Source organism: Zootoca vivipara, chromosome 8 (genome assembly GCF_965207765.1).
Source record: "Zootoca vivipara chromosome 8, rZooViv2.hap1.1, whole genome shotgun sequence".
Lineage (NCBI taxonomy): Eukaryota > Metazoa > Chordata > Lepidosauria > Squamata > Lacertidae > Zootoca > Zootoca vivipara.
Window position 1 is genome coordinate 10920483 of NC_142591.1, and position 20223 is coordinate 10940705.

At 40.7% G+C, this 20223-nt stretch overlaps 1 protein-coding gene across 2 annotated transcripts in view; it reads right to left on the minus strand.

Moving 5' to 3' along the window:
* The window catches only part of CTNND2 (catenin delta 2), a 466576-nt gene that overhangs the window by 70090 nt on the left and 376263 nt on the right, over positions 1-20223 (minus strand). For both annotated transcript variants that reach the window (XM_088675087.1, XM_088675086.1), the window contains exon 13: positions 4827-4944. In XM_088675087.1, the coding sequence (XP_088531213.1) occupies positions 4827-4944 (118 nt within the window). The remainder of the gene's footprint in view (positions 1-4826; positions 4945-20223) is intronic.

Below are 20223 nucleotides of genomic sequence, written 5' to 3' on the forward strand. Positions count from 1 at the left end.
CCGTTTACCTTCCCGCTGAAGTATTTATCTACTTGCACTTTGACGTGCTTTCGAATTGCTAGGTTGGCCGGAGCTGGGTCCGAGCAACAGGAGCTCACCCCGTCGTGGGGGTTTGAACCGCCAACCTTCTGATCGGCAAGCCCTAGGCTCTGTGGTTTAATCCACAGTGCCACCCGTGTCCCAGAATTAAGGTTAAAATGTGATAAATCGGATGTATGTATGTAAACTGGATTTTTTTCCCATTTACACACAGAGGGGAAAGGCTATTTATGTTATAGTCTTATGTGTATATCTTGCATAAACCCCACAGGGATTGATAATGGGGAGGAAAACCCAGGAAATAAAATGTATTTTAGAGAGTTGTCCATTCTTTAAGCTGCTTATTCAAACTGTCTAAGCTACCAGACTTTTCCTCTTTTTAAGTAGCGAAATTATTACACATGTCATTTGGTCCGTCTCAGACTAATGGAAATATCATATACAGTAGCGCAATGAAGAATCTCAGCTTTTGCTCTTTTGCATGGAAATAATGCTGAAATTTAGGATACCAAAGTGTTGGGTTGGTTTTTTTTGCTTTTAAATAGAGTTACTTTTCATTTGAGAACTAATTCTGTTTGAATTTGAAATGGTTCAGCCTTCTTGACATTTTGCCATTAGAATTGTAGCTAGCGGGTGGAGAGTTGTGACAGTGAACGGGCCTGCTGCTCATGTGGTCTCAACCCTTGCTTCCTTCACCGTAAGATAAATAAAATAATTCTTCATGAGACCCATGGTTCCCTGAATAGGGGATTTCTCTGACCATCTATCATGAAACCCAATGGAGGCCTTTCCCCCCTTCTGTCCTGTATCCTATCCCTTCCGAATGTCTAGTTGTCATTTCCCCTCCTCTCCAGCACATTATCAATATATCTCATTCCTCTGGTTCTTTCCTTACTACATTCAAACCTGCCAGTGACTTAAATATTTTGAAAATAAATAAATAAATAAATAGAGCTCCTGATGGCTTCTTGCTTCCACTTGCCTTGACTTTCTCTCATCTAACTCTCTTCTTTTGGTCCTTTCCATACCACCTCTATGTGGATGATACCTAGATCATCATGGTTTATGACGCCATGGATGAGCACAGTAGGTGCATCCTCCTCCTCCTCCGTAACTCCCCACTTCCTGCTGCACTCGGTTTTATGTGTGGAGATCTTGGCTGCAACCAGGAAATTCTGGTTTAATGTTGGTTAATAAGCTAGACCTGTGTGCTGAAGCTGGTGCTTGATGGGAGGGAGGGAGGACTGAGGGAGGCATGTGCAGCTATAGGACTCATACAGGACTTCATAAGCCATAAAGCTGTTTGAGAAAGGTCCACGTGTGTCCAGTGTATGTACAATGGTTCTTAGATGTCTGCGATAATATTAGCTTTAGAGGAGGAAGTAGATGGCACTATCAATGCACATCCTGCTTCACAGGAATAAGTTAGTTCGCAACAGTAGTACCACGTTTCAGTATGTCAGCTGCAGCCCCATTTTCTGAGCTGTTCTTTTTTAAACAAAAACAAAACATAAACTGTATTTTGAAGCAATAGATGCTGATTATCAGGCCCTGGTATTACCTTTTGGCCTGAATATAAGCCTCACTTTTTAAAAGTGCGGCTTAAATTCATGGCCTTACAAAAACTGGCTTTTACGATATCACCGCTGAAACAGACATATGGTAAAACAGAACGGGCATGAGTGCCTGCGTAATTTTAAGGGAGCGGCTTATATTTGGGTATTGTCTCCCCCCCCCCTTGAATGTTAAAGGTTTGTCTTATATTTGGGTGCGGCTTATATTTGGGCCAATACGGTACTTACTTATTTTATCTTCTTTAAACAATTTATATGCCTCTTAACTGCAAAGCAGTGCACAGAAACCTATGGATTTCATTGATCCAAACAGGTTCTGAAGACTCCCTTCTTCCTTATTCTTCTCAAGGCTATGAATTAATGTGCCAGGCATTCTGTTCTCTCCTTTGTGCAGCTGGAACTGGGACTCTGGTTTACCTCATTTACAGTTTTATACAATAGAACACTTTTTTTTCCCATTTTAGACAGTACCCCAAAAAGGAATCTTCTTAAGAACGGAAGACTCTGCTAAGGTTTAGAATTCTTTCCTACTCCTGGGTGCCTGGTAAGGAAATAGGGTGGATTTCATTGATCTGAATGAGTTCAGAAGATCCATTTCTCAAGCATTTCAACACCTCATCTTCTGTTTGCCAAGGGGATTCAAGAAGCTTTGATATGCAGCTACCTATTCAGCTTTTATGCAGCTCATGGAGAGAGCAGGAAGCAGGAGTGTTGGGGGGGGGGGGAGGCAGAAACTGCTTTGCATGAATTGCCTTCCTGACTACAATGATAACCTGGCAGATTAGAGTTGTTTTACTACTCCCTAATCGATTTTAGGCTATTATATGACATACTGTAATCTGCACACACATCAATTACTGGGCCATGCATATAAAATTTCGCAGAGCAAAGATGCTTCAGCTCAGGATGTGCTGTTTTTTGCTGCCAAGTGTACTCAAACACAAGAGCCAGTTTTGCCTTTTTCTAGCAATCTGAAAAGTTCAAAAGGTGAAAAGAAGCAGTCCTTCACACACATGTGAAGTGCAAAATATTCTGGAAAGGGATGCTAGCCACAGCCAGGGTGCTGAAATTTAATATTGGCAGCTTTGCTGTAGGAAAGAAAAGTGTCACACATATATTTAAGTTCTTCATACAAATAAACTAAGATAAACTTCATATCTGTAAAACAAGGTCTTCCTTCTTGTCATGCAACCATGATTTAACTAAGAGATAAAGTGGAACCTCGGTTTTTGAACGTAATCTGTTCCGCAAGACCATTCGACTTCCAAAATGTTCGAAAAGCGAAAACTCAATATGGAAGCCTCAATACAATAGGGAAACTCAAAACGGAAGCTGTGTGGCATGCTCAGCTTCTGAAAAGCATTCAAAGACCGAAGCAGTTCCTTCAGGTTTTCGTCATTCGAAAGCTGAAACGTTCGACTTCCGAGATGCGAGAAAACCAAGTTTCCACTGTACTGCTTAATGCAGAAGTTATTTCAAGTGCTAACTAATGCTTTTACACCTGCCGATCTGGGGTCATGTCTTCAGACCTGCCAGCGGTGGGACTGTGCATCATGTCTCCCTACCCTCCGCTCACATTCACCGTCACATCTACATGTGATGTTTACGAGTATATTGAAAGGAGTTATCCCTCAAAATTTGGGTCCGGGTAAGATATAAAGCTCATGTATTGGGCCATGTAAGTGTAGGGACGTTGAATGTGCCATACATAAATACGGAGTTAAGGCAGATTATAACCTAGAGGGGGCATGAAGTTATAATGTTGATAAAACAAAGCTGTTAACATTTTCCACCAAATTATTCCAATTTAGACTAATGTTCAGCAAGGGCTCATTGGTGGAGCATCAGTTTTGCTTATGAAAGGTCCTTGGTTCAATTTCCAGAGTCTCCAAGGAGATTCCCCCTGCGAATTCCCTTTGCCTGAAACCCTGGACAGCTGCTGCCATTCAGTGTTGACAACACCATGCTAGATGGACCAAACTCGGAAGCTTCTGGTGTTCCCATGGGAGTAAGTATTAGGCTTTGTCAATTTGAAGGTAAAGGTACCCCTGGCCATTAGGTCCAGTCGTGGACGACTCTGAGGTTGCAGCGCTCATCTCGCTCTATAGGCCAAGGGAGCCGGCGTTTGTCCGCAGACAGCTTCTGGGTCATGTGGCCAGCATGACTAAGCCACTTCTGGTGAACCAGAGCAGTGCACGGAAACGCCGTTTACCTTCCCGCCGGAGCGGTACCTATTTATCTACTTGCACTTTGACGTGCTTTCGAACTGCTAGGTGGGCAGGAGCAGGGACCGAGCAATGGGAGCTCACCCCATCGTGGGAATTCGAACCGCCGACCTTCTGATCAGCAAGCCCTAGGCTCTGTGGTTTAGACCATAGCGCCACTTAGTTTATCTGTATGAAGAATTTAAATAAAGCCCTACAGAAACACTTGCCATTTTACAAAAAAAGGAATATGCAGCATTTTGTTTCTGCTAAGTTACTCCTCTGCCTTCCAACCCACATGGCCATTTTTTAAAAATTCTGGGAACAACCATAAATATTGACGTATCAAAAACAGTATAATATCCAAGGTTACAATGAAAACCAAATAAAGGCAACATTGACTACTATACCCAGTACAGTACAGTTAACGTCCATCCACAGTTTTAACACGCATCAGCAAAAAGAATGGCAATCTCTATAATTCAAGCTCTGTAGTCATTCATTAATGAAACTCTACATTTAAGTTGTAAAAATCATCAAACAAAATCTCCACAAAAGCATAGAACTCCCCCCCCCATCCTGATATATTAGCTCCTGCAGAGGCTGCGGCAGGCAGACAAGGTAGCTTACCTTCATTGAGACAATTCAAGGTCCAGCACATCAAGTATATCTTCTTACGCTGCTTATTTATTTATTAGATTTATATACTGCCCTTCCTTGAATGATCTCAGGGTGGTTCACCTCTGTTTTCCAGAGGTTCTCCTTTTATACCCACACGAAGACCCTTTTGGCTTTGCAAGGCCCAAAGTCTGAGCCTCTGGTGATGTGAATTTGAGAGAATGACAGACATATATCTCACATGATCATACAGTAAGTACAGGCTTTCCCTAAAGGCAAAGGATCCTGAAATTTATTTTTTACAACCTGAAGGATGTATGATGTGCCTCTGTTAATGTGTTGCTGTTTTTTTTTTTAGAATAGTGTTTCTGTAAAAACAAAGATGGCAAACCTTGCTATCAATTTCACTGCTCCCTAGAGCAGACTGAATCACGTACAGCAATGCATCAGTGAGTCCATCACACTCTCTCATTCTTCTGCGGGCTTCTTCTCCAGCAGAGCTGACATTCCTAGGACAAAGCAACAGTTGTCACCATCTTCTCATTCTACTACTCGTTCCTGGCAATGGACATGCTACAGATTTGTTTGTTGTTGTTTTAATGGCTGTGGTAGGTTTATATATGTGAATGAATCTCCTCTATGCTCTTTTCAAAAGAAAACACATACGTTATGATCTTTTATCATGATCTCAGAGAATTTTCAAAATTAGGTTAACACACAAGGTAGAGCTTTGGGAAGGGAACACAAGTCTTGTTTAAAATAAAAAATGCTTTTTACAATTCTTATGTCAAAGCCATGCCTCCACCAACTCCACCCCTGATGAAAAGCACAATGTGTGACACATACAAGTATTCAAGAATGGTAGCATTTTCCCTGCTTATTTTCTCGTTTCTAGCTTTGGAACAGTTATTCACCTGAAAGTGGTTTTGCTCTAAAAAAACTCCTGGGCGCCATCTAATAGCCTTGAAATGTATCAGTGTTTCTATACAGTATCAGCCTTGCTTTTATGTTCAAATTCCATTAATAAAACACAGCCTAGTAGATACCACTTTAAAATCTGAGTACCAGAATCAAGGAGAAATATGGCACACTCAAACCAGCACTAAATGGCAACAGAGAATATAAGTCTAGGATTCCATTTTTGTGGCTGTTTGTCTCCACAGGCCCCCGTTATGCAGGCCAACGCTCTCCCTCCAGCTTGCTGACCCAAAAGTCCTTGATGTAGCCCCCCCATTGCCATGAGGTGAGCAAGAGGCTGGGCAGTTCAGCAGAGAGAGTGTCCTGGAATGTACTCCAGAATCTTTGGGGCATATTCTAAGATACACACTCGTTTGTTGCAGTGAACTGGCTAAGACACATTGGCCCTGCCCTTCATTTGTTTGAGAACATGGCCGTAGGATTCCTGATCCCACAGCCTGGAAGGAGCATGAAGCACAGCTATTATGAATGAAGTACTGGAAGGGGGAAGGTGAGAGAGAGCAAAGCATTACTATACCTTTATGAATGAAAACATTTATGCAATGTGACCTTCAATATTTCAATATTTTGTAGAGAAGTAAAACCAACCAATAATAATAATAATAATAATAATAATAATAATAATAATTTATTATTTATACCCCACCCATCTGGCTGGGTTTCCTCAGCCACTCTGGGCGGCTTCCAACAGAATATTAAAATACAACAATCTACTAAACATTAAAAGCTTCCCTAAACAGGGCTGCCTTCAGATGTCTTCTAAAAGTCTGGTAGTTGTTTTTCTCTTTGACATCTGGTGGGAGGGCGTACCACAGGGTGGGTGCCACTACTGAGAAGGCCCTCTGCCTGGTTCCCTGTAACTTGCCTTCTTGCAACGAGGGAACCGCCAGAAGGCCCTCAGCGCTGGACCTCAGTGTCCGGGAAGAAGGATGGGGGTGGAGACACTCCTTCAGGTATACTGGACCGAGGCTATTTAGGGCTTTAAAGGTCAGCACCAACACTTTGAATTGTGCTCAGAAACGAACTGGGAGCCAATGTAGGTCTTTCAATATCATGTCCTCTAGTTTTTAGAGCAACTTTTAGAGTAACTAACCCAGGCTACGAGGCTCACATGCAACTGGGTTATTCCATATCAAGTGATACAACTTTTTTTTACCTCATGCCATCGAATTTTCTTAATATTCTGTACATTTGTTGAATGATCAAAACTAAGTTTGAATCTAAAATTTATTTTTTTATCTCATCCTGTTTGTGACTTATGAGGGCTTGAAATTTCAAAAAACAAATAAACTGACAATTTTGGCCTTGCTGGACTACACAAAAGCCTTAAAACCTCAGCCCAGAATTGAGATATGTCAAAAATAAAACACCAATCTCTTCAGAACTTCATGGGTTTTAATATGATATGTCACATGATGGACCTACTTTAAAATTTAAATTTAAGTCACAGCATTTTAAAAAGTGATTAAAAATTAATTATTACAATTTTCCAAAATTGTATTATGTAATATTTCTAAGAGCTACCTGCAAAATTTCATCTTGGGATCTCAATGGGATCACATATATTTTGTACATACAGTTTTGTTTTGCAGCTGTGCAATTTGTATTCATATTGTATTGTAATGTCCATTAGCTACTAACAATAAAATCAACCGAGTCATTCAACAAGTGTACAAAATATTAAGAGAACTGGATGACATGAGGTAAAAAAGTTTGACCACTTGATATGGAATGGCCCAACTGTGGTTTTAAAGCAATTGCCTTCTTGATGAATCTCTTGTCGAGTGCAAACTTTGTAACCACAAAGTAGAAAAATGGTGTCGGATTTTAGAACCAGGAAATATACACAGTACATTTGCTTACAGAAATGACTAACAAGCATGTCCACACCAGGAGTCAAGTTTTCTGTATTGGAATCTTGAGGATCAGCAATAGGAAAACTAAAGAGTCCAACAAAAATGCATCTTAAGGAAAATGGACTAACCAGGAAAATATTTTCATGTGCCACCTGAGCTAGAGTAATGAGTATCATCAAGCATATAACAGTGCATTTCAGCTTCTGGAACAAAATATCCCATAGTTCTGTAACTTCAGGTAATTGTTACAACAGGTTTCCTAACAGTAATTGTTGCATAATTGGAGAACAAGGGTGTATGTGAATTAGTTCTATATTTTCAGAATTATTAGACACTGAACTTTCATTTTCAAAAGTAAGCATTTTTCCTGTGATGATATGAGATAAACCATAGAGGCAGTATCCTACCTAACTGGAGAGGGGCGGGGGAGCAAACCTCACACTTTCATGAGTGCAGACAGTGGTTTAGACTGACAAAAGCACAAGACACTAGTTTTTAAACGTTTTAGGATTAAATATTATTCCACTAATATCCAGCACAAATAAATTGGGCATTTTAGCTATTTCGTACCAAATCCCCCTCCCAGTGCTGGGTGCACCCTGGGAGTGTTTTCATACAAACTTTCTTACCATGGCTGTGCTTTGAAACAATAGCATGACACCAGGCAGAACAGGCAGCCAGTAAGCACAATCAACCATTCATTCATTCATTCATTCATTCATACCCAGCCTTCTTAGGGAGAAGTAGCGCATTTATCCTGCATTCACACACACACAAACTTGTCTGGTTATGTGTCTCAAACATACAGTGTAACTTTTCAGCAACCAATATCTGTGTAAGTAAAAGGAGGGCTTCACATGTTCTAGAAGACCAGGGCATGTAAAGCATGGGGAAGCTGAGCTAAAATAAAAAGAAAGATGAAAAAGGGTTGGGGGAATGCACAGTATTATCTTCCGTTTTAAGAAGAAGAAAAAGCAATGAAAAATAAAACAGAACACATTTGGTTTGACCAAAAAGAGAAGCATATGCTTAATTATCTCCTATTTAAATAAATTAGGCTGATGAGTACTTAATTTTGTTTGGATTTTCCAATAACATAGTTTGTTTAAAAAAAAGAGTTGCAATTGGTTTCAATTGTTTTGGAGGAGAAAAAAATTATGACAGCATCAACTAGTTTTCTTAAAAGAGTCATTACTGTATTATTTTTTAGAACACAAACTATAACTAGATATCGACAAATTATGTCTTTGCTTTGTAAAACTGATAATACTCAAATACATTTTTATCCACCCCACCTCTTTTTCTAGTCATTTGAGTGCTCTATCAAGAAGAAGAAGAAAGTTAATCAGATGTAATCTAGGTAAATCTCTGAAACTGTGTTAATATTTATTACATTTTCTGCTGATTATTTCCAATCAGGTACAATTCAACCATTTTGATTAGCTTTCTCTGCAATAACAGCTTGATTGTCTTTGCATGTGTTATTCATGCTGAAATTCAGTTCTGTAAGTTAATACTGAAATTTCGGTATTATAAGTAGCAATTATATTTACATAAGATAATCGAGTATAGTGCATTGACTTAGATATATTGACCTTTCATGAAGGTGGGGACGGGAAGCATTCATAGGCTGCACACATTCGGATTCTTCACACCAACAAGAGTGGGTGGGAAGAAAGAGGGATGGAAGAAACTGACAAAAAAGGCTTTCTTGCAAGACATGCCACTTGCATGTTTTTTCAAAATGGAGGCAGCTGCCAGGCAGAATTATTTCACATGGCTCCTATGCTTATTCATCAGCAATCGGCCCCAGTTCCGCTGGCCTTCTGTTGTAACCCAGAGTTTAAACACTGAAGAGTTGACTACTGTTAAGAATTTTTTGCACTGTGGCCTGGTGGCACTCACTGGATTGCACTGAGCAGCAAATAATTGCAAATGAATTAAAAACGCAATAAAGTAAAATAGAATGTTTTGCAGAGATGCAGTCCTTAGGCAGATTCCTGACACAGTTCATACAAATTTCATTGTTACAAATATTCAGCACAACATATTTGATTTATGTTAAAAGTATGTCATAAGAACTTAGCATGGCCTCTAAAATCTTTCCCATCCCAGGCCCAAATTTTTCAGTGAAAGCATATAATGCTACCGTGTTTCCCCCTTTTTAAGGCGTAGTCATAAAATAAGCCATAGCAGCATTTCTAAGCATTTGAGAAATATAAACCGTACCCCGAAAATAAGCCATAGTGATAGGCGCTGTGCGGAAGAGATCACTGAGCTCCCCGAGTCAGCAGCAGCAACGCCGGCCGCAGCAGTGTTTGCTGAGTCCTTTCTTGCTTTTGGGACTTGGTTACTGTGCTGGCTTGGGATGGTGTGTGTGCAATTGCTGTTGCTGCTTCGTGTTTTTCAGCTGGATTCTCTGGGTTCTAAGCACTTTCCCCCGTTTGTTTGTGAAGCAGCACTCGGCTGCAGCCCCTGCCTCTCCCGACGGCTGCATGAATGCGAGGCTGGATTTGATCGCTATCTCCTTTTCCATTTCTTTTGTCTTTGAGCACCCGGCCCCGCCCCCTCTCCCCTTCGTGGAATGAAGAACGGAGTTTTAGCAGCATTTCCTCATTATAAAAAAAAGGTCAGGAACTTTTACTTTAACCTCAAAAATGGGATATTTCCTCTCTCTAAAAACAACTCTGACCTGAACACCAATATAACGGGGGTAGATCACCTCCAGTTTATAAATCCGCAAGTAGATCGCAGTCTCCTAGAAGTTGGGCTCTATACTTTGGCTGATTGCAAGCCTTTGCATCTTTAAAAAACAAAAACCATGCGCTTCTCAGTCTTAATTTTCCTTTAATTCATCCCCCTATACCCTCCTCCAACCATTGCCTCCTTCCATTCCTTACCCCCCTCCCTCTCTCCCCACTTCCCTCACTCCTGTGCGATCTCATTTAGTCATATACTTGCTTTTTCTGTTGTGTTGTCTATTTTATATTTAATATTATTACCCTTTATGATGTTATTTTTCCCCTTGCGATAATTATTTATTTTTTATCTTTAACTAACTTTCCTTTCCATATTTTTCCATATATAACTCAACACTTTCCCATTCCTTCTTAACTCTTTGGATAGAGTGCCCCCCCATTATTGTTGTTAATTTTACAATTCCTGGATTTTTTATGGAACCGAACAGCTCGGGTGCTTCAGAATGTGCCTTCTGTTGCTACAGGGCTATGGGGCTTCACTATTTGACCCCCCCCCAGGTTGGGATTTTTAAAGTAGTTCTGTGGGTCCCAGGGCACAGAATCACCCCCGATCCTTTCCTTTGTCTAAACAGACCTATTCCCCCCTGACTTTGGAAGGCTGTGCTTCAAGGGTGATACCAGGGGTTTTTTAAGACCTGCGCCTCTTAAGGATTGTTACAGTCCATAACTTCCATTGCTTTCTACAGGGTTGGGGGTTTAAAGCACTGCCACCCCCACCCCACCCTGCAGGCGCTCGGAACTGGCAGCGCCAACAACGCGCCCAGCAATGTGCAGAAGAGAGCACCGAGCATCCTGAGCCAGTGGGTCCCAGTTGTACCAGCACTTTTTTTTTAAAAAAAAGACACCCCCTGAAAATAAGCCACTGTGTGTTTTTTTGAGGGAAAAAAGTTATAAGACGGTGTCTTAAAAAAGGGGAAACACGGTAGCAGACATGTCCTCGCTATACAAAATAACATTGTCTCTAGACTAATGCAAGATGACCAGAGCATCGACTAAAATTAGCTGTTAAAACGAAATATCCGGCATGCGAGAAAAAAACTGCTTGCAGCTGCTCTGCTGCTTCCTGGTCTTTTTATAATCCTGTGGCACACTGAGCTAAGAGAAGGTTTGGCATAGTGTGTTGTCTGAACCTTTGCCCATGGTTAAGCTCCCCCCTTGCTAACCATGATGTGTAGCCAAGGTTTCTTCTCTTCATTAAAAAAAACTTTACAAATTTATGTCATTAGCTTGGTTAATTCACATTAAGTATTTTCGTGTTTGACAACTGAGCCAGTCCTGAAAGTACTAATCTAATCTAATCTAATCTAATCTAATCTAATCTAATCTAAGACATTTCAGGTCTGTCTCTGGGAAAGGTTCAGTGCTGGGCAATATCCCACCAGCTCTTGCCATTGAACATACTGTTTGAGGGGAATTGTAGTCTACAACACCTGGAGGCTACTACATTGCCTGTTGTTGTTGTTTAGTCGTTTAGTCGTGTCCGACTCTTCGTGACCCCATGGACCATAGCACACCAGGCACTCCTGTCTTGCACTGCCTCCCGCAGTTTGGTCAATCTCATGTTCGTAGCTTCGAGAACACTGTCCAACCATCTCGTCCTCTGTCGTCCCATTCTCCTAGTGCCCTCAATCTTTCCCAACATCAGGGTCTTTTCCAGGGAGTCTTCTCTTCTCATGAGGTGGCCAAAGTATTGGAGCCTCAGCTTCAGGATCTGTCCTTCCAGGGAGCACTCAGGGCTGATTTCCTTCAGAATGGATAGGTTTGATCTTCTTGCAGTCCATGGGACTCTCAAGAGTCTCCTCCAGCACCATAATTCAAAAGCATCAATTCTTCGGCGATCAGCCTTCTTTATGGTCCAGCTCTCACTTCCATACATCACTACTGGGAAAACCATAGCCTAGTCATCCTCTAGAACGTCTAGAACACTTAGGGATACTTAACACTCAAATCAGCTTAACATCAATCTATAAATGGCTGTCACTGAAACTGCTCCCCCGTGGTATAGCTCTACTGATCCTTTGTGACCAGTTCCAGTCAGGCTGGCAGACAGCAGTCCTGAACTTCAGAAACTGGGTTTTGCCCCTCAAGCCCTTCTAAGTCTGGGCTTAGGCCAAGCAAAAGCTATGGTTAGGCAAATAATTATAGACATCGAGAGACAACAGGACTGCTTAAGGTGCCAAAATTGCAGAAATCGAGAGATATATAGCTGCACCGGCAGCATATCACTTTTTTCTGGTATCCAAAAATGCAAGAAGGGCTTTTACACTTGCCAGAAGCTCTGTTCTGCTCTCGCTGGTCCTAGAAGGATCCTTTAAAAAAGTCCCATATGACCAGAGAATTTGCGCCTGTGCATTGGGGGATATAGGAAGACCCGAACACATATTTTTTAGATGTCCCTTTTACGATGAGGCACGTAGAGAAACCATTGACCACCTGCTGGTGAGGCTTGCTTACCTCCCGGTAAAGCAAAAATTTGATCTTCTCCTGTTAGGCAAGGATCACAAGATGGCCCAGACTCTGCGCACAGATCTGTAGGTGCAGACCACCCCCCATTTCAATCTAGTTTGTTAAGAAAATTCCCAAACTCAGATCTACGGGCGACTCTGGGTCATTTCTCTATGGTAGTCTATCTTAAAGTTTTAAATGTTTATATGCCTTCCACATTTTCAAACTTAAAATCCATTGTTGTATATTGTTTTAAATGTTTGTTTTGCTTTTGGGATTGTAGTTCCATTTGCGTTTCACAAGCTGGTCTCTGACCGTTATAAAAATTTCACGAGGTTCATGAGGATACTTAACATTTGCTTTTTGGTGCAGAAGCCATGGAAAGTGGTGGAGAGGTTGCTATGAGGTTGCTTTCTAAGTAGCAGAAATAGAATACACATATTAATTAGATCAAATTCTGCAAGCTCCATAAACCTCACAAAATGGAGCTTTGGAACTTTTTGCAGGCCAGAAGCCATTAGTTATAGCCAATATCCAATCAGTTTGAAGTTCCAAAGTTCAACAAGACTTTAAAAGGACAGTAGTCAAGGTTAGGATCTACATTCTGCAAAGTGCCCTGAAATCCAATTGACTGTGAATTTCTAGGAGGAGGCAGTCCTAAATAGCCTACCACCCATATATGGCTATGAGAGGGCCCTGGCCAGTTTTTTTGCAGAATAAGTGAAAATCAAATCTTTTTCTTCACGGCAATGAAAGTAATTACATCTATCATATCCCCTATCACATTTTTTCCAGTCATCTAATTGTGGAGGCATAGAATCATGTACAATTTGGTGTTGAAGAAGTAAGTCCGGCAAGCTCAGTAACATATTTTGAGTCCTGCCAGGGAGTCTGTTGGGCACTGAAGACACCTTCCAAATATAACTTGAGAACTCCTACACCATTAAAGTATCCACCATGTTGGATAAGTGAGCCCCTACAAAGCTCTCGCAGACTAGCCTGCTCATTACAAAATACCTGACCAGAAATGTTTGGACACACAGTGAGTCCAAGCTACTTTGTCCTCTTGGCGGTAGTTTTTTTTTAAAAAAAAATTCAAACTCAATGAATTAAATTTCAGTAATGAGTATCAATATGTAGATTATACTCTTTACTGGACAGATCAGGTTACAATGGGATATGAATAGTCTTGAAATTCTTATGAACATTTACCTGCACAGCCTTGTATAAAGAATAGAAAATGAGATGTATTCTACACATCCTTTATTCAAGTTCAGATTTTTTAAAAAAACAAGCTGAGCTTTCTGTATGTTGCTTTAATATTGTATCGTAATAAGATGGGGTGAAACAATTCAACAGACAATATATCGCTTTACCACTTGAAAACAATCCGATTCAGTTAGGACTTCCAAATGAGTGTAACGTCTTCCACCCAGAACAACAGGAGCATCACATCTACAGTACAATTTCAGTATACTGTGTTTCAGTAAACTCCAAATCAACAGCTTGACCTTTATGAGAGCATGATGGCTCTATGAAGGGAAGTAGTGCAACAAGTTATTGCTGCTTTGTGAAAAGAGAGCATTGGCATATTGTACTAACCATCAGTGGGTGATATAGCTGTAGATGCTCAGAATGTAGAATAAGGCATTCTGGTTACTAAACAGTTGCCTCCCCAAAAATGATGTTGAAATAGGATGACAGCTGCATAAATTAAGGACCACAACAGTTACAGCTCCTTGTACCTGAAATGCATTATCACCCTGAGAACAGGGAGAACGCAGAAGATTCAGAGATGTTTACAACTAGCAAGGAACCTGGCTCTTTGACATTAGTACAGGTATTTCTAGTAGCTCACAGCCCAATGTGGCTGATAGACCACTGCCACTTCACCTACACCTACCTGCATGTCCTCCAACAAACTTTTTAGTTCAAATAAATTCCTTAATGGCTGGCTTCAGAATAAATACAGCTTTTGATGACATGTACAGGTTTGTGCTACCATACTGTTACACTGTCTTCCTTGGTGTCCCAAGATCAAATGACTTTGCAATGCACCACCAAGGATACCACAAAGCTGGAAGTTTTTGATGTGGTTTTAGCTGATCTTCAAAACTAGTACGGATTTGATAACTTTCGGAACGTTTCTGATATCTGGAAATCCAGCTCATCGTGTTATACTTTGGGGCCCATATTGCCCCGCCTAAGTGTTTGTTTTGATGCTGTTTACAACACTAATACCTCTTACTTGATCCCTGTCTAAACATCGCTACAGACATTCAAAGCTTGAGTTCATTATTTCCGTCTCATTTGCTGGGACCTGTTAAAAGTGATGATGAAAATATTTCCGGAACCATAAAATTCTCCTTGGTTATTCATATGTTGTCTTTTTTTTTATTAGAACAAGACAGGTTAAAAGTTCAGTAAAGTGATATAACATGTCACAGAAATTATTGCTTCTGCAGACTTTCAGAAGCACACTTCACTTGACAACTAGAATAAAAGCACGAGAACAAGAGCAGCTGAGGATAACCAAGACTCAACATATAGGCAAGTAATTAGGTGTCAAGAATATTTAGTTTCAGATGACTTCTATATTGCCACAATAAATCTATTGGTCTTTAAGGTACCACCAGACTCCTCATTTGTTTTTCCTTCAACAGACTAACATGGTCACCCCTGTGGGAATGAATATACTACAGTGTCTTACATTACAGATTTTGTATGTAATACACATCTGTTAGAGAGAATGAATATGGATTATTTCAGTGTTTCCCAACCTTGTGCCTCCAGATGTTTTGTGACTACGATTCCCATCATTCCTGACCACTGGTCTTGCTAGCTAGGGATGATGGGAGTTGTAGTCCAAAAACAGCTGGAGGCACAAGGTTGGGAAACACTGGATTATTTGGCAGGAGCAGAAGGGGGAAAAGCTCCACATATTGGTTGTTTTTGTTTTCACCTTAAATCCATGACTGAATTCAAGTGTAAACAACCACATAAGGACAGAACTACTGTGCAGAACTACTGCAGGCACAAATTCTGCAAGCATCTCTGTAGCATCATGGAGAGAAACTCATTTTTTTAAAAGAAGAAGAAGGGAAAAAAAGATAAAAGTTCAGTTTCTCTTACAAAACATTTTCCAATGACCCTAAGTTCAGACCCTGCAGTGAGCTATCAGTTAAGAATCCCACTTCTTTATTCATTAATTTCTAAGCTAGGGTTCCTTTGGTAAGCGCAGAGAAACATAAAATGGTGTCCCACTGAGGCAATGATCACTCTGTGGCTTAGTATGTCGTCTCAACCTTAGGTTGTGGTTTAGCTCTGCCAGACAAACTAAGATCTGTAAAACATAGGACAAATCTTTGTTACAAATCATGGACTGCCTGCAGAAAGCTAAACCAGGAGCCCAGTTTCGTATAACTGAATAATTAAGCCAAAGCATGGCTTAATGCAGCAAGACAGCAAAGCAACAAAGAGCAGCAAACAGGCCACAATCTCCTTTCTGGGAGACTGTGCATGTTTTTCTCACTTGTCCTAAGTCATGCTTTGGCCTAGTATTAGGTAGATCAGAGTGGGGCAGGTGTGCAGTTAGGGATTAGGGAGAAAAGTAATAGCTGATTTTTTAATTTTCCTTCTGGAAATGTTCCATTTGTGTTGCTAATCCTATCTACTTTCCTGCTTCCAAGAAAGCATTGGATTTTAGTTGGCATTTATTAACTTCGGAATAAGAGTGCTAAGTGCATAATATATTTTGCTGCTGGCTTAAAGCTTGTTAGTAAGAAATCCAATATTTTCAGCTATGGATGACAATACTAAAAAGAATCTAAATAACTATAATTGAATTTAAATGCAATGAGCAGCAGTGATGCAAGGGCAATAAAAATTAAATAACTGAAAAGTTGCCAGAATATAAATAATTTCATAATTGGGCCTATTTTAAAGCATTTATATGGATTTGCCCCTTGGGCCGTGTATAAAGTGGGGGCTTTGGGTGAGAGGTGCGCTATACAATTTTGTAAAACAAATAAAAAGAATACATATGCAATGAAAATGGTAATTCCATTCACAGCACATCTTAAAATGTAAAGCACTTGTTAAAGTGCATTTGTTTTAGCCACGGTAGTCTTAAAATTCATTTATTTTTTACTTCTAACAAAACCAAAACCCTCTTTCCCCCAACAAAATCTGAGCCCACAATATCATTGGAAGATAAAATATAGTATACAGTAGACCCGCAACTTGCATGCATTTAACTTGTGTGCATTCAGCTTTATTCAGTTGGTAACATTAAAAATAATAATAAAAAGGAGAAGAAAGTGGTCAGGCATCTGGGGGGATAACTTTAGCAATCCCACCCATCCTTGTACCCAATGTGTTTTGACTATACGTGGTTTTGGCTTTTGGTGCTACACTGTCAATGCAACCCTGTGTAAATTGTGGGTATGCTGTACACAGTAATCTATGTGGTTATGAGTTAGACGTCTTTCTTTTGAGCCATATGATGCTAAAAGTCAGAGTGACAACTCCACAGAGGTAACTTGCAAATATTCTGTGTCTTCACTGATCTAAACTCAGAAGATGGTGAACCTGACACAATGGAAACCAAGTGCCTGTTCATTCATCTCACTCTTAAAAAAGAAGCAAGAAAAAGGTAAATTTGGACACCAGGCAAGAAGAACACAGTTTAAAGGAAGCATCAAGGAGCAGCAGTATGTGACAAAGTGTGGTATCCAACAGTTCTGATACTGCAAGGACTTTTAGCTGTGTAATGAAACTTCCCTGCCCTCTGCTTTTCCTGCAGACCCCCTAAATCTTCTCTGGGAAGCCCAGAGCAGTTTTTGGGGTCATGTGCGGAAAGAAGAAGGCAGAGGAATTTCACTGTGCCATTAAAAGTGCTTGCATTAATAGAACTATTTTGTTGGTTTAAGAGCTTTTATAAAGGAATACTGATTTAATGTGCTTAGATTCAATTAAGATACAGTATACCACTGACTTGAATCCAAAGAACTGTGCGTGAAATTCTGTGCATGCAACAGAGCTTTGGGGCTCCCTTCCTGCCATAACCCCCCACCCCTCCATAGTATGGAAGAGGAGGAACTCAGCAGAAACTAACATGCCTCTTCCCCTTGAATATCAGCAAGCAGAAGTGATATCTGTTCACAACAAGGGACACTTGGAATACAAATTAAAATGCAGTAATTGCTAGTCCTTATGGAAGGCATAACTTTGGGTAACCTTAAAGAACCAGTAGAATCAAGTAGTACAGCTTTTCCTGGACTGCATTGCTTCAGATTACACTGCACACACATATTTGTACTTGTGTGTGCGACTAAGGGAGTTCGAATTGCACACACAAAAGGCGGCACATAGGAATAAATTAATGTTGCACTTTCATAGAATCGAAGAACTGTAGAGCTGGAAGGGACCTCAAGGGCATAGCTGCCAAGTTATCCCTTCTTTTAAGGGATTTTCCCTTATGCTGAATAGGCTTCCTCGCGAGAAAAGGGAAAACTTGGCAGCTATGCTCAAGGGTCATCTTCTAGTCCAACCCCAGCAATGCAGGAATCTCAGCTAAAGCATCCATGACAGATGACCACCCAATCTGCTTGAAAATCTCCAAGGAAGGAGAGTTCACTACCTCTTGTGGGAGTCTGTTCCACTGTCAAACAGCTCTTACTTTCAGAAGGTTCTTCCTGATGCTTAGTCAACATCTTCTTTCTTGTAATTGGGGAGAATTCAATCATACAATCCTCTCAACTGCAGCTTATACATGCTAATTGTATAAAATGACAATGCAGCAAATAGTTTTGCCTAACCGGCTGTAGCCATCATTGCCTAACTTAAAGACAGACTGATTTTGAATGAACTATACAGGAAGTTACAACACTATGCAGCTCACTCCATCTTTTCCTGATGGGCTACCTCTGTCGAGCATGCATGGAAATATTACTGGTGGAGGCTTTTGAAGATGGTAGCCTAAAGCTATAATCCAGGGAGCTGCATTAGGTTCAGCTAAGGGCCTGGGCTTGCTTGGCAGGGCTTCAACTATTTTGGTCTTTGAGCAGCAGCACCCCTGCACATCACAAATTGTTGTTGAATTCTCTGGAGATATACTGCAAATGTTTTGGAATCTGAAAAGGGTATTTACCATACAGAATTGAGGGCTTCTGTTCTTTAAACAAACAAACAAAGAAAGAAAGAAACAAAAAACCCAAAGAAGGGAAAAAACCTTGGTGCTTGTTATTCCTGTGGCTTCCTGGATTGTGGCCTGAATCCTGAAATGCATTTGAAATCAATGGGCTTAACAACCCTCCGAGAAAAAGTCTCTAGAGTGTTTTATTTAGAAGCCACACACAATAGAGATTTGAAAGGGCAAAAAAGTGCCCACAGCATTGGCATTTGCCAAGAATCAAAACCTGCAGACACTAGATTGCTACAAACAGCCATAACTAGAAAACAAATACAGGTTTTTTTTCCTGGTTTTGGTGAGAACAGAAATATTTTATGTGCCCCGTAACTCTCCTCTACTTCCCCATTACAAATAAAATAAAAGGTTCCACATATGACTGTAACCAGTATTATAGATTATATTTTGTTGTTGTCTTTCCATAAAATTAGATCTGATAGTTGTTTATATTTTCTGTTTATTTAAATGCTGCATGCCTTAAATGTTGATTGCATAGGCGAGTAATGCCATTTTGAAACCACACCCACCAAAAATTAATTAACGAAACACCATATAAAATTCACTAGGTAAGCTCTACACCATAAAAAATACACTATGTAAGCTCTACGTTTTTAAAATGCATCAATACAAAAGGTAGCCATCCCCACCAGATCAGGACACATATCCTAGATACCAGGTCTTAAGAAGATATGAACAACCTGAGAGGGTGGGAGGGAGGGAGGAATGAATGTAGAAATCTGCTGGCTCAGTACTGGCAGCAGTGATTGGCAGCAGCACTCCAGGGTTTAAGGCAGGGTTCTTTCCCAGCCCGACCTGGGATTGAACTTGCAACCTTCTGCATGCAATGCAGATGCTCTACCGTTGAGCTGTTGCCCTTCCCCAAGGTAACATGTGAACTCCAGTTAAATTGCCAGGAAAAACCAATAACATGAGGTTGTGTAAACCTCAATAATGCTTTTAACTCAATAACAACATGTTGGATGCAGGATGACAACTAGTTGGGAAGCCATCTTTCAGCAGAGGACCAATACTCAAGGAACTGAAGTTATTGGCCTGGTTTGCATGCCACATTAAACCATAATTAAAATAAACTAGAGTTGCATGTCAACACAGGCCTTTTGCTCCTCCCACCCGACTTCTACACTGCTGGGAAACAGTCTGGTTTACTGTGACATGTGAACCCATGGCTTGTGGTTTGTTCCTCTCCAAACAAACCATGAGCTGTGCATGAGTGCAGGCCCGGCTCTAGGGGTAGTCTCGGTGGCGTGGGACTGGGAGGAGGGCGGCAAAGCCGCGCAAAAGCTGCACTGTGCCCACCCACCAGGGCAGGAGCCCCGGAGCGATCTCTGCACCACGCGCCAAGGCACCCGGCCAGCTTGAGACGGCCCTGCATGAGTGTAAACTAGCATGCTTTGTGTTCCCACTAAGCTCCCATTCATTCTAACCATGGTTTAATGTTGTGAAACAAAATAAAAAAAATCCTTCCAGTAGCATCTTAGAGAACAACTAAGTTTGTTATTGGTATGAGCTTTTGTGTGCATGCACACTTCTTCACGAAAG